Raw genomic sequence first — 16060 nt, 5'->3', positions numbered from 1 at the left:
CTTAAGAGTTACGAGCACTTGTTCACCTTTGCCACTATAAAACACATCTGAATTCCTGCAGCCCTTTCGTTTCCATGTATTTTTGGAGGAGCTACTACGGGCCAAAACAAAAAAAAAAAAAGTCCAGTAAATATGGACACTGAAATCTATGCCGGCCGGAGTGGCCGAGCGGTTAAAGGCGCTACAGTCTGGAACCGCACGACCACTACGGTCGCAGGTTCGAATCCTGCCTCGGGCATGGATGTGTGTGATGTCCTTAGGTTAGTTAGGTTTAACTAGTTCTAAGTTCTAGGGGACTTATGATCACAGCAGTTGAGTCCCATAGTGCTCAGAGCCATTTGAACCATTTCTTTTTGAAATCTATACTTTTTACATACATCTACATCTACATCTACATTTATACTCCGCAAGCCACCCAACGGTTTGTGCCGGAGGGCACTTTACGTGCCACTGTCATTACCTCCCTTTCCTGTTCCACTCGCGTATGGTTCGCTGGAAGAACGACTGCCGGAAAGCCTCCGTGCGCGCTCGAATCTCTCTAATTTTACATTCGAGATCTCCTCGGGAGGTATAAGTAGGGGGAAGCAATATATTCGATACCTCATCCAGAAACGCACCCTCTCGAAACCTGGACACCAAGCTACACCGCAATGCAGAGCGCCTCTCTTGCAGAGTCTGCCACTTGAGTTTGCTAAACATCTCCGTAACGCTATCACGCTTACCAAATAGCCCCGTGACGAAACGCGCCGCTCTTCTTTGATCTTCTCTATCTCCTCCGTCAACCCGATCTGGTACGCATCCCACACTGATGAGCAATACTCAAGTATAGGTCGAACGAGTGTTTTGTAAGCCACCTCCTTTGTTGATGGACTACATTTTCTAAGGACTCTCCCAATGAATCTCAACTTGCCACCTGCCTTACCAAAAATTAATTTTATATGATAATTCCACTTCAAATCGTTCCACACGCATACTCCCAGATATTTTACAGAAGTAACTGCTACCAGTGTTTGTTCTGCTATCATATAATCATACAATAAAGGATCCTTCTTTCTATGTATTCGCAATACATTACATTTGTCTATGTTAAGGGTCAGTTGCCACTCCCTGCACCAAGTGCCTATCCGCTGCAGATCTTCCTGCATTTCGCTACAATTTTCTAATGCTGCAACTTCTCTGTATACTACAGCATCATCCGCGAAAAGCCGCAAGGAACGTCCGACACTATCTACTAGGTCATTTATATACGTTGTGAAAAGCAATGGTCCCATAACACTCCCCTGTTGCACGCCAGATGTTACTTTAACGTCTGTAGACGTCTCTCCATTGAGAACAACATTCTGTTTACTAAAAACTCTTCAATCCAGCCACACAGCTGGTCTGATGTTCCGTAGGCTCTTACTTTGTTTATCAGTGCGGAACTGTATCGAACGCCTTCCGGAAGTCAAGGAAAATGGCATCTACCTGGGAGCCTGTATCTAATACTTTAAGAGGTATGAACAGTTTTTCATCTTTACTACTGTGAAGGAAAGCATTTTAGAGCCCCTGTTTGCTCGACATTTTTCTCTTTTATTTTGGACGATACTACCTCCTCCCAAAGCCAGAGAACCAGAGAACTAGAAGAGGTCCACAGCCAGAAGTATCAGAACGATTTTCGCTTACAACTACTGCTGCACATACGATAAAACTGAGCATTCGTGTCTCACCTGCTTCTCCAGTTCCTCCCTGGCGTTTGGTGGGAGCTCCGCCACAGCCTCTGGTTTCTTCTTGTTGCGAGGCTCAACAGTCGCATACTGGAACATAGAAGACGGACTGAGTCATCGCCATTGCGAAACCTTCTCACAAGTAAAACAGTTAAACAGATTCACTCGCACACACCAAGGAAGCTCTAGTATAATTATTGAGACTGTTCTTAGCATTGCCGGCCGGTGTGGCCGAGCGGTTCTAAGCGCTACAGTCTGGAACCGCGCGACCGCTACAGTCGCAGGTTCGAATCCTGCTTCGGGCATGGATGTCTGTGATGTCCTTAGGTTGGTTAGGTTTAAGTAGTTCTAAGTCTTCGGACTGATGACCTCAGAAGTCAAGTCCCATAGTGCTCAGAGCCATTTGAACCATTTTTTGTTCCTGACATTATGACGCTCCGCTCGTACAGCTTAACGCGCTGCGCGGCAGCTTGCGAGACGGCGAGCGAGGCAGACCTGGACCGAACCCGCCTCACGAGGCAGATAACAGACGGAGTCACCCGTGCAAAGTTCACTCGTTTCCCAAACAGATCACGCGAACAACTCCCCTCTCTTAGGTTAAGTGCTCATTATACCAACAGGAAGGCCGTCAGACCAGAAAAATCGAAATCAAACTAATCTTCTGAAATAGTAAAAACATCAGAAACCGTACGATCCACCCACACTTTGGTGTTTCGTTTACAAAAGGCGAGCCGGAGCCGACTATCAAATCTACAACTCACATTCGTAAGTCAACACTTATCTTGTCGCTATTCTTTTGACCAAGGCTGCGAGTCCTTGGCTTCAGTTCATGGTTAGTTGATTTTAAATTTACACTACTGGCCATTAAAATTGCTACACCACGAAGATGACGTGCTACAGACGCGAGATTTAACCGACAGGAAGAAGATGCTGTGATGTGCAAATGATTAGCTTTTCAGAGCATTCACACAAGGATGGCGCCGGTGGTGACACCTACAACGTGCTGACATGAGGAAAGTTTCCAACCGACTTCTCATACACAAACAGCAGTTGACCGGCATTGCCTGGTGAAACGTTGTTGTGATGACTCGTCCAAGGAGGAGAAATGCGTACCATCACGTTTCCGACTTTGATAAAGGTCGGATTGAAGCCTATCGCGATTGCGGTTTATCGCGACATTGACAGTTAGCAGAATATGGAATCGGTGGGTTCAGGAGGGTAATACGGAACGCTGTGTTCGATCCCAACGGCCACGTATCACTAGCAGTCGAGATGACAGGCATCTTATCCGGATGGCTGTAACGGATCGTGCAGCCACGTCTCGATCCCTGAGTCAACAGATGGGGACGTTTGCAAGACAACAAGCATGTACACGAACAGTTCGACGACGTTTGCAGCAGCACGGACTATCAGCTCGGAGACCATCGCAGCGGTTACCCTTGACGTTGCATCACAGACAGGAGCGCCTGCGATGGTGTACTCAACGACGAATCTGGGTGCACGAATGGCAAAACGTCATTTTTTTCGGATGATTCCAGGTTCTGTTTACGGCATCATGATGGTCGCATCCGTGTTTGGCGACATCGCGGTAAACGCACATTGGAAGCGTGTGTTCCTCATTACCATACTGGCGTATCACCCGGCGTGATGGTATGGGGTGCCATTGGTTACACGTCTCGGTCACCTCTCGTTCGCATTGACGGCACTTTGAACAGTGGACGTTACATTTCAGATGAGTTACGACCCGTGGCTCTACCGTTCATTCGATCCATGCGAAACCCTACATTTCAGCAGGATAATGCACGACCGCGTGTTGCAGGTCCTGTACGGGCCTTTCTGGATACAGAAAATGTTCGACTGCTGCCCTGGTCAGCACATTCTCCAGATCTCTCACCAATTGAAAACGTCTGGACAATGGTGGCAACTGGTTCGTCACAATACGCCAGTCACTACGCTTGATGAGCTGTGGTATCGTGTTGAAGCTGCATGGGTAGCTGTACGTGTACACGCTATCCAAGCTCTGTTTGACCCAATGCCCAGGCGTATCAAGGCCGTTATTACGGCCAGAGGTGGTTGTTCTGCGTACTGATTTCTCAAGATCTATGCACCCAAATTGCGTGAACACGTAATCTCATGTCAGTTCTAGTATAATATATTTGTCCAATGAATGCCCGTTTATCATCTGCATTTCTTCTTGGTGTAGCAATTTTAATGACCAGTAGTGTATGTATGCCTTGATGTCTTCAGTCCGAAACTGGTTTGACGCAGCTCTCCATGCTACTTTGCCTTGTACAAGCGTCTTCATCTCTTGGTCTCCCTCTACTACTTTTACCCCCCCCCCCCCCTTCACTTCCCTCAAATACCAAGTTGGTTATCCCTTGATGTATCAGAACGTGCCCTATCAACACACCCCGTCCTCTATTCAGGTTGTGCCACAAATTTCTTTTCTCCCCTGTTCAAGAATTATCACGTTCTTGTGAAATTAACAGCTCCTCTATATAAATCAACATGGATTCCGCAAACAGAGATCCTGCGACACTCAGCTCGCTCTGTTCCTCCACGAGATCCACAGCGCACTGGACAACGGCGCTCAGGCTGATGGCGTGTTCCTTGATTTCAGTAAGGCATCTGACACCGTCCCGCATTGCCGTTTAATGAAAAAAATACGAGCTCACGGGGTATCGGAGCTGACCTGCAATTGGATTCAAGACTTTCTTGCAGATAGAACTCGACACCTCACTCTTAACGGAACTAAATCGACATATGTAAAGGTAATATACGGAGTACCACAGAAAAGTGTGATAGGACAGTTGCTGTTCACAATATATAGAAATGATTTAGTAGGAAGCGTCGGATGCTATTTAAGGCTATTCGCAGATTATGCAGTTTTTATGCCAAAGTAGCAACGCCAGAAGACAGTAATAATTTGCACAACGACCTGCAGAGAACTTATGAATGGTGCAGACTCGGGCAGTTGACCCTGAACGCAAATAAATGTAACATATTGCGCATGCAGAGGAAAAGAAATCCTCTGCTGTACAGCTACACTATTGATGACAAGCAACTGGAGACAGCGCCTGCCGTAAAATATCTGGGCGTATCTATCCAGAGTGACCTTAAGTGGAATTACCATATAAAACAGATAGTGGGAAAAGCAGACACAAGACTCAGATTCATCGGAAGAATCTTAAGGAAGTGTAACTCATCCACGAAGGAAGTGGCTTATAAGGCGCTTGATCGCCCGATTCTTCAGTATTGTTCATCCATCTGTGATCCCTATTAGGTAGGACTGATAGAGGAGATGGAGAAGATCCAACGAAGAGCGGCGCGTTTCATCACGGGATCGTTTATCTGGCGAGACAGCGCTACGGAGATGCTAAACAAACTCCACTGGCAGACGTTACAAGAGAGGCCTTGTGCATCACGGAGAGATTTACTATTGAAATTTCGGGACAGCACTTTTTAGGAGTAGTCAAACAACATATTACTTCCCCCCACATACATCTCGCGTATTGACCACGAGGAGAAAATTCGAGAAATTAGAACCAATATACAGGCTTACCGACAATCATTCTTGCCACGCGCTATTCGCGAGTGGAACAGGGTTGGAGGGTTCAGATAGTGGTACCAAAAGTACCCTCCGCCACACACCATTAGGTGTCTTGCGTAGTATGATGTAGGTGTAGATATATATATACAGTTCCTCCTCATTAATTAAACGATCTACCCATCCACTCTTCAGTATTCTTCTGTAGCACCACGTATCTAGAGTTTGTGTTCTCTTCTTGTCTGAAATGTATATCTCCACATCTCAGTTTCATACAAGGCTACACTCCAAACAAATACGTCCAGGAAAGAGTTGAATCTGTTTTCGATGTTAAAAAATTCCTCTTCTTCAGAAACGCTTTTCCTGCCATTGCTTGGCAATCGTCAGTAATTTTGCTACTTAAATATCAAAACTCATACACTACAGTTGGTGTCTCGTCGCCTAATCTAATTCCCTCAGCATTCAACTACATTCAGTTGCCCTTGTTTTGCTTTTGATGATGTTCGTCATATAGTGTCTCGAAGACACTATCCATTCCGTTTAACTGGTCTTCCAACTCCTTTACTGTTTATGACCGGATAACAATGTCGCCGGTAAACCTCAAAATTTTTATCTCTTGTCCCTGAACTTTAATTCCTACTACAAATTATTCTTTCGTTTCCTTTACTGCTTGCTCGATTTACAGATTGAATAACATCGGCGTTAGGCTACAACCCTGTCTCACTTCCTTCTCAACAACTGTTTTCCTTCCATGTCCTTCGACTCTTAACAGCAGTCAGGCTTCTGATCAATTTCTATGCAAATTTTTGCTCCCTGTTTTTAATCCCTGTTACAACCAAAAATTCAATTAGTGCATTAAAGTCAACATTGTCAAAAGCTTTCAACTGATTTTCCTCGTGGTCAGCTTCAACCAGTTTTTTTCATTCTTCTGCAAATAATGAAACTGATAGTTTGGTAACATTAATATCTATCAACACCTGCCCTTTTTGGAACTGGAGTTATTGCATTCTTATTAAAATCTGACGGTATTTCACCTGTCTCGTGCATCTTCCACGACAGGTGCAATTATTCTCTCACAGCTGCTTCATCCAAAGATCCCAATAATTCCAAGTGATTATCATCTGCTCGAGATGCCCTCTATCGGCTTTACGCTTTCAGTCAAACATCTCTCGGAGTATCATTTCTCCAATCTCATCTTCATCACCTTCTTTCTTCGCCTTCTACAATACTGCCTTCAAGTTACCTAGAATACGATTACTGTATATTCCTTCTTCCTTTTGACTTTCCCTTCTTAGCTTAGTACAGGATCCCAGTTTCAGGTCTTGATATTCATGTAGCTATTTCTCCTTTGTCCAAAGATGTCTTTAATCTTTGCATAGGCGGCGTCTGTCTGTCCCATAGAAATGCATGGTTAGACGGCCTTACATTTGTCCTCTAGCCAGTCCTCCACAGCCATTTTGCACTTTTTGTCAACCTCATGTTGTAGACGTCTGTATTCTTTTTCGCTTGCTTCCTTTTTTCTGGTTTCTCTTTTCTTCAGTTAGATTCACAACTCCTCTGTTATCCAAGGATTACTGATAGGCGTCGTCTTTTTACCTATTTGATCCTCTGCTGCCTTATAATTTCTTCTCTGAAAGCGGGTATTCGTGTTCTACTGCATTCTTTTCCCGTGTTTCATTCAATCGTTGCCTAACGCTCCCTCTGAAACTCGCAACAACCTCTGGATCGTTTAGATTATCTAGGGCTCATCACCTTAATTTAATACCTCTTTATAAATTTAATCTACAATTCATAGCTAATAAATTATGGTCTGAGTCCCCATCTGCCGCTGGAAATGTCTTACATTTTAAAACATGTTTTCTAAAGGTGGTGGTGGTTAGTGTTTAACGTCCCGTCGACAACGAGGTCATTAGAGACGGAGCGCAAGCTCGGGTTAGGGAAGGATTGGGAAGGAAATCGGCCGTGCCCTTTCAAAGGAACTATCCCGGCATTTGCCGGAAACGATTTAGGGAAATCACGGAAAACCTAAATCAGGATGGCTGGAGACGGGATTGAACCGTCGTCCTCCCGAATGCGAGTCCAGTGTGCTAACCACTGCGCCACCTCGCTCGGTTGTGTTTTCTAAATCCCTGTCTTACAATTATATAGCGACTCCATGTTTGCAATTATATAGCGACTTCATGTCTACAATTACATAGCGAGTCCAGGTCTCTTCCAAGCGTACAACATCGTTACACGATCTTTAAACCAATTGTTAGCGATCATTAAATTATGGTCTGTGAAAAATTCTGCCAGACAGCTTCGTCTTTTATACCTTTCCACCAATCCATGTTCTCCTACTATTTTTCCTTCTCTTCCTTTTCCTAGTATCCAATTCCAGTTCCTCATGGCATTTCAGTTTTCGTCTCCCTTAACTATCTGAATAATATCCTGTATCGCAACATAAAGTCTTTAAATCTCTTCATCATCTGCGGAGTTAGTTGGCATATAAACTTGTATTTCTGTGGTGATTGTTGCTTTCGTGTCTGTCTTTCCTGCGATAAAGCGCTCACTATGCTGATCGAAAAGAGTTACCCACATTCCCATATTGTTATTCATTATTAGGGCTACCCCTCCGTTACCTCTGTTTGATTTTGTATGCATAATCCTTTATTCATCTGACCGGAACTGCTTTTCTACTTGCCACCCCATTTCATTAAAACCCATCCATTTACCTTCTTAAATTCTCTAACATATGTTCGCGTATAAGGGATCCAACATTACTGCTCAAACCTGCAGATTGCCGGTCTTGTACTTCCTGATGACGATATTCTCCTGAGTAGACCCCATCTGGAGTTTCGAATGGGTGGCTATTTTACACCTGAAAATCTTTGCGAAGACGATGCCATCATTATTAAACCATGCAATAGACTTGCACGTCTTCGCCGGCCGGGGTGGCCGAGCGGTTCTAGGCGCTACAGTCTGGAACCGCGCGACCGCTACGGTCGCAGGTTCGAATCCTGCCTTGGGCATGGACGTGTGTGATGCCCTCAGGTTAGTTAGATTTACGTAGTTCTAAGTTCTAGGGAACTGATGATCTCAGAAGTTAAGTCCCATAGTTATCAGAGCCATTTGAACCATTTGCACGTCTTCTGGAAAAATAACACCTGCAGTTTGTCCTAGCTTTCAGCTATTCGTAGTTGCAGTATAGCAAGTCCATGTTGAGTAATGTTAGAAAGCCAGATCAGTCAATCCTCAAGACTGTTTTCACTGCAATTACTGAAAAGACTGCTGCAACTGTTCACGAAACACATATTGTATCTGGGCTCTCAACAGATACCCCTCCGTCTGTATCGTTCAGGAACGCAAGACAACACACCTCGGAAAGGTCCATGATTCACAGAAATTTATAAATAAAAAACAAAACTTTGCGTCATCTTTGCTTATTATCGTCGGGCAAGAAACTAAAAACTGCTCCGCTTCAGCATGGTTACATCTCATTGCTACCATAAACCCCTCTAGTACAACAGAATCGTCCGAAACTACTGCTCTCGTCAGTCTGCTAGTAACTCGCCTAATTCACTGAAGACTCTCCAGAACTGCTCACAGCTGCCCACCTAAAAGTGAGGCGACTACATTCAAATCACGGCTTGTGACGTCATTCTTATGGTATCAAAAAGCTATACGTTAGAATTAGAAGCTGTCTTATGAAACAAATAACTATGTATAAAATTTCCAGTTATGCTGAAGGCGAATTTGTCGTATGATTCTTTGGAGCAAACTAGTATTGGAAGATCTTCCCAGATTGCTGATTAAGTCTTCTATGCTGATCATGTTTACAATACACTGAACCTGCATATCACGGGCATAGAAGGATTACAAACATAAAAAACGAAAATTAGCACAAAAATTTCAAAATACAAACCAAAGAAAATCAGTTTCATATATACCACGAATATCTTCGGGGCTCAAAAACTATGGATATCGCATATCGAGAAATTGGGAAATTTTCGAAATTGCATGTGCAACACAGATTCCAAATTTATGCTGGAATTTTTCTAAGGCAAATTATCTCATAAATTGTGCTTCTTCTTAATCAATATACCCTAAGTAGCATCAAATGAAAACGAGACACGTGAAAAAAAGTAAATATACTTTTTATTATTTCAAAAGTAATCTCCGTAACTGTTTATACATTTAGTTTACTGTGAGACAAGACGGTCAGTACCTTCATGGAAAAATATTTGCGGTTGCCTAAAGAAATCAAGGTCGTACCGGGCGCCCACCTATTCATCTGAAGCATATCTATGGTCACGAATATCTTCGGGACTCAAAAACTGTGGATATCGCATATCGAGAAATTGGGAAATTTTCGAAATTTGAGGTAAGTTCCTATGGGACCGAACTGCTGACGTCGTCTGTTCCTGAGCTTACACTCTACATAATCTAACTTAAACTAACTTACGCTAAGGACAACACACACAGCAATACCTGAGGGAGGACTCGAACCTCCGACGGGGGGAGCCGCGCGAACCGTGGCATGACGTCCTAGACCGTGCGGCGAGAGAATGAGACTCTATGGAGGAAGTGTAAGAGCTTTCAGCAAAAGCTCTGTATTGTACTCGAAACAATCTTGGCAGGAAAACGCCTGCCCAGACGTTGGATACTCTGCAGAAACTTCGCTTTTTTTTGGAGCCCTGAAGAAAGACATTCGTGGCGGTCGCTTTGCTTCGGACGAAGAGGTGCACCCCAGGCTACGATCTCGGTTCTGTAGGCTACCGCAAATATTTTTCCATGAAAGCACTGACCGTCTTGTCTCACAGTAAGGTGGATGAAGTAACACTAACAGCGATTACTTTTCAAGCATGTAACAGAACATAATAAAGGCTTTACTTTACCGAAGTATGCGATACCCTCCAAATTCAACCAGTTTAACGAGTATTTATGATTATAGAAAAGTTATTGTGTATGTTAACAATGATGGCATAACATGTCTCCATAAACAGTCAACCCATTAAATTATACTGAATAACTGACCCACACAAAAGTTAATATCACTTGATCACTGATACAGCAAATGTCATCATGTAAAAACACTAAATTCATCTTAAATAATTAATATGAAGTACGAAAAATAGTGGCCAACTTAGGTATTTTGGATCTCCTTAAATAAAAATCACCCAGTGAAACCTATTTGTTCACTAGGAGCGTTTTCACTCAGTATTCACGTAATCAATCCTATTTTAGACGAAAACCAATGTAATTCTTAATAATTCATGTTATTTACTTATTTATGCAAATTAGAGAAGTCAATTGACAAACTTATAAAAAACGGCCTTTTTGTAACAAAGAATTATTCTGTCAAGTCAGCAAATCTGTTTGTCATTTTAATAACATGTTAAATTATGTCACTCGATGCAAATTAATAACTTTTATGCACAAATTATGATAACAGATGTACATGTGACTTATAAACTATATCTCTTTTTAGTAGTTCTTTGACAATGTTATAAATACAAGCAGCAAGAACGGTCGGCAGGCAGTCGGAATGTCACTTTGGTAAAGTGTGTTTGTGTGTTATTGTTTGAGGTGGATAAACAATGCAAAAAACATGTAAAGGAAGTACTACTTTGTGTTGTGTCATTGTCTGTGGTGGACAGTGGAATTAAGATGGCCACCAGAGTAATAAATATTTGAAGTTTACATATTTGTTGGTTTCGCTCGTTCTTTATCATCAAAAGCACATAAAAAACACGGGACCTCATGTGTTTAACCCTAGACAACCAGATTTAGATCCAGCAAGCAGCAGCGATTACCACAATGCATTTTAATGGTACCAACCTAACATCAAGTGCTAACAAGCTTTGTAAATGGGAGTGAAATAGTGCGATTATAGCAATTAGCAATATCTACGACTAGGCGACCATTACAAGCATTAAACAGTTTGCTTACTCTTTTTTCGTCCGCCTCGCTTTCATTTGACTAGAGCTTATAATACAGGGCTATTGTAAATGATTGACCCATTTTCAAAACTTCGTATACAGGGTGTCCCAGCTATCTTGTCCACCCAAAATATCTCTGGAACAATAACAGCTATTTGAAAACGACTTTCACCGGTATCAATGTAGAGCTGGGGCCCATGAATGTACATATTTGGAAACATTCTAAAACGAAAGCATATGCGTTTTTTAACACAAACTTATGTTTTTTTAAATGGAGCTCCTATATTTTTTCTTCAGCAATCCATAGCATGACAAAGCACATACACAATGGCGTTGATTGCATCGCAATATTCCCATTATATCCCGAGATATTGAGACGCGAAGTTGACGCTTGAAACATCCGACATGCGCTGCTAGCGCACGTCCTGAGGCTCAGACGTGAACCCCATGCTGCCCGAAATCGCGATGAGATTGACGAGTAAGTGTCCCTCTTGATAAGTATGGAGGTGTGATTACACATGTCAATCACATCGCGACTACGGGCAGCATCGGGTTCACGCCTGAGCCTCAGGACGCGCGCTAGCAGCGCATGTCGGGTGTTTCAAGCGTCAACTTCGCGTCTCAGTATCTCGGGATGTAATGGGAATATTGCGATGCAATCAACGCCATTGTGTATGTGCTTTGTCATGCTATGGATTGCTGAAGAAAAAATATAGGAGCTCCATTTAAAAAAACAGAAGTTTGTGTTAAAAAACGCATATGCTTTCGTTTTAGAATGTTTCCAAATATGTACATTCATGGGCCCCAGCCCTACATTGATACCGGTGAAAGTCGTTTTCCAATAGCTGTTATTGTTCCAGAGATATTTTGGGTGGACAAGGTAGCTGGGACACCCTGTACAGGGCTATTACAAATGATTGAAACGATTTCATAAATTCACTGTAGCTCCATTCATTGACATATGGTCACGACACACTACAGATATGTGGAAAAACTCATAAAGTTTTGTTCGGCTGAAGCCTCACTTCAGGTTTCTGCCGCCAGAGCGCTCGAGAGCGCAGTGAGACAAAATGGCGACAGGAGCCGAGAAAGCGTATGTCCTGCTTAAAATGCACTCACATCAGTCAGTCATAACAGTGCAACGACACTTCAGGACGAAGTTCAACAAAGATCCACCAACTGCTAACTCCATTCGGCGATGGTATGCGCAGTTTAAAGCTTCTGGATGCCTCTGTAAGGGGAAATCAACGGGTCGGCCTGCAGTGAGTGAAGAAACGGTTGAACGCGTGCGGGCAAGTTTCACGCGTAGCCCGCGGAAGTCGACGAATAAAGCAAGCAGGGAGCTAAACGTACCACAGCCGACGGTTTGGAAAAGCTCACGGAAAAGGCTAAAGCAGAAGCCTTACCGTTTACAATTGCTAAAAGCCCTGACACCCGATGACAAAGTCAAACGCTTTGAATTTTCGGCGCGGTTGCATCAGCTCACGGAAGAGGATGCGTTCAGCGCGAAACTTGTTTTCAGTGATGAAGCAACATTTTTTCTTAATGGTGAAGTGAACAGACACAATGTGCGAATCTGGGCGGTAGAGAATCCTCACGCATTCGTGCAGCAAATTCGCAATTCACCAAAAGTTAACGTGTTTTGTGCAATCTCACGGTTTAAAGTTTAAGGCCCGTTTTTCTTCTGCGAAAAAAACGTTACAGGACACGTGTATCTGGACATGCTGGAAAATTGGCTCATGCCACAACTGGAGACCGACAGCGCCGACTTCATCTTTCAACAGGATGGTGCTCCACCGCACTTCCATCACGATGTTCGGCATTTCTTAAACAGGAGATTGGAAAACCGATGGATCGGTCGTGGTGGAGATCATGATCAGCAATTCGTGTCATGGCCTCCATGCTCTCCCGACTTAACCTTCAGTGTTTAAACCTCCTCTACCAAGAAACGTGCCAGAACTGCGAGCTCGCATCAACGATGCTTTCGAACTCATTGATGGGGACATGCTGCGCCGAGTGTGGAAGGAACTCGATTATCGGCTTGATGCCTGCCGAATCACTAAAGGGGCACATATCGAACATTTGTGAATGCCTAAAAAAACTTTTTGAGTTTTTGTGTGTGTGTGTGCAAAGCATTGTGAAAATATCTCAAATAATAAAGTTATTGTAGAGCTGTGAAATCGCTTCAATCATTTGTAATAACCCTGTATATTAAAGTACAAAACCAAAATGAACAAGCTTTATATCAATGAAAATAGGAAGTTTCAAAGCTTTTTTTCATAATATTTGATATAATTTAATAATTTGTAATTAATTAGTTTTTAATAATTATTTAGTGAGAAATGTTATAAATGTTCAGTGTGGCCACTGTTCGCCGCACGGCAAATATTGACGCGGTCGCCACACTCGTCCCACACACGCAAAAGCTTTTCTGCTGTTACTGAGTGCACCGCAGCAGTGATCCGGTTCTGCAGAGCGGTCAGAGTGTTTGGTAGAGTTGGGACGTAAATAGCTTCCTCCACGCAACACCATAAGAAACAGTCGCAGGGTGTGAAATCAGGAGATCTCCGTGGCTAGAAGTGCACAGCCAGATTCTCAAGTCCCCTGCGACCGAACCAGTGCTGAGGAAGGGAGTTATTCAAAACGCCTCGTGTATCATGGTGCCAATGGGGCGATGGTCCATCCTGTTGGAAAATGAAGTCCTTTGACTCTTCCATGACTTGAGGGAACAGCTATTCTGTAAAGAGAGATGGTCCGTAAACTTTTGTACAGGATACGGCACAGAACACTTTTGATCTTCGGTGAGTCTCTTTCGTGTTACAATGGTGAATGTGGATTTTCCAAACCCCACATGTGAAAAATGTATCTGTTGACTTTTCCTTTAACGTGGAATGTCGCTTCGTCGCTAAAAATTACACGCTGTAGACATGCGTCATCCTCCATCTTTGCTAGCACATAACCACAATATCAGAAACGCTTCTCTTTGTCTCTGGGATTGTGAGCGTGCACAAGTCGTAATCGGTAGGGCTTATGCAGCAAACGCAGTCTCTGAGCTTTCCATATATTTGGTTGTGATATTCCAGGTTCTCGACTGGCTCTATTGGTAGACTTAGTGGGACTGCGCACAAATCTTTCTTGAATCCGTCGGACTTCATCCTCAGTCCGCAGCTCGTGGTCGTGCGGTAGCGTTCTCGCTCCCCACGCCCGGGTTCCCGGGTTCGATTCCCGGCGGGGTCAGGGATTTTCTCTGCCTCGTGATGGCTGGGTGTTGTGTGATGTCCTTAGGTTAGTTAGGTTTAAGTAGTTCTAAGTTCTAGGGGACTGATGACCATAGATGTTAAGTCCCATAGTGCTCAGAGCCATTTGAACCATTTTTGAACTTCATCCTCTGACACACGCAGTTCAAATGGTTCAAATGGATTTGAGCACTAAGGGACTTATTATCTGAGGTCATCAGTCCCGTAGAACTTAGAACTACTTAAACCTAACTAACCTAAGGATATCACCCACATCCATGCCCGCGGCAGGATTCGAACCTGCGACCGTAGCGGTCGCGCGGTTCCAGACTGAAGTGCCTAGACCACTTGCCCACACCGGCCAACACACACGTAGTCGGCCTGTTCTTTTCCCTTTGCACACACACCCAGTCTGTTTAAATCGCTTAAACCAACGACTAATGCTTTTGCGAGTTGGTGGTTGAATACCGAATTTGGTACGAAATGCTCACTGCACTGCAATTTGCGACTCACTTTTCGCGAACTCAAGAAAGCAGAAAATCTTTTGTTCCACAGTCGCCATCTCACTCACAACTGACAGTGAAACTATAGCCACGCGAACTCTACCGGCCACTTCTCAAACCATCAGCGCCCGCCCGCCAAAGACTTTAAAACTTCCTCTTTTCGTTGGTATAAAGCTTGTTAATTTTGGATTTGTACTTGAATACATTCGAAGTTTTGAAAATGGGTCCATCATTTAGAATAACCCTGTAATTAGGAAAATGACGTTCGGATGAAAGAAATTATCTGATACATTCAGGTAATTCGTTGTTGGTGTGGACTGTGGTATTTGGTTTAGCTGTGGTTATCGCTTCCACTTCATAATCGCATCAGCAACCAACAAAGTTGAAATCTCCCTCATGGATTTGTCACCCAGGCAATATCCACTGACTAGTCCACGTTCGAAATGACGGAGCTCTCCATATCGACCCACTCTGCTGTGACTGTTTCTCTAGTAGCAACACATTAGGCCACGCCTACTTTTATGCAGGGGGCGACGCCTTACGCGACATCTAGTGGTCCATTAAATATGGGCGTTGGAATACATTTGGTCGGGTAGTGTAGATCGCACTACCCACGTCGGGCCTTACGTTATACTGCTCAGAGTTGCACAATGAAGCAAAATCAAGCTGCGAATAGAGCGTCCCAGAATGTCCCTAAGAGGTACAACACCAAGAGGAATTGCTTCTTGCCAAGATCAATGCGTTGATTTTTTCACGTTCATATACTTTATTTACAAAAAAATACAGTCATATCACCAACAAGAATAACATTTTCACGCACACCATGCCCTCTTAACCATACATAAATAGCCTCATCAGAGCCAACTTCCCATTGATCATGAGTTCTTACAACAAAAGCCATATGCGACAAAAATAAGATGAACTTATATCTGTGTTATAACTTTCAAATACATTTCTTCTCCATGGATTTTAATTCCTACTCCGAATTTTTCTTTTGTTTCCTTTACTGCTTGCTCAATATACAGATTGAATAACATCGGGGATAGGCTACAACCCTGTCTCACACCCTTCCCAGCCACTGCTTCCCTTTCAAGCCTCTCAACTCTTATAACTGTAATCTGGATCCTGTACAAATTGTAAATAGCCTTTC

General features: G+C 43.4%; 1 protein-coding gene across 1 annotated transcript in view; it reads right to left on the bottom strand.

Moving 5' to 3' along the window:
* Positions 1-16060, bottom strand: part of LOC126106112 (trichohyalin-like) — a 134881-nt gene that overhangs the window by 100372 nt on the left and 18449 nt on the right. Inside the window, exon 4 of the mRNA XM_049912358.1 lies at positions 1707-1793. Coding sequence (XP_049768315.1) covers positions 1707-1793 — 87 coding nt within the window. The remainder of the gene's footprint in view (positions 1-1706; positions 1794-16060) is intronic.

The sequence above is a fragment of the Schistocerca cancellata genome, chromosome 10 (assembly GCF_023864275.1).
Source record: "Schistocerca cancellata isolate TAMUIC-IGC-003103 chromosome 10, iqSchCanc2.1, whole genome shotgun sequence".
Lineage (NCBI taxonomy): Eukaryota > Metazoa > Arthropoda > Insecta > Orthoptera > Acrididae > Schistocerca > Schistocerca cancellata.
This window is presented reverse-complemented; position numbering and strand designations above follow the sequence as displayed.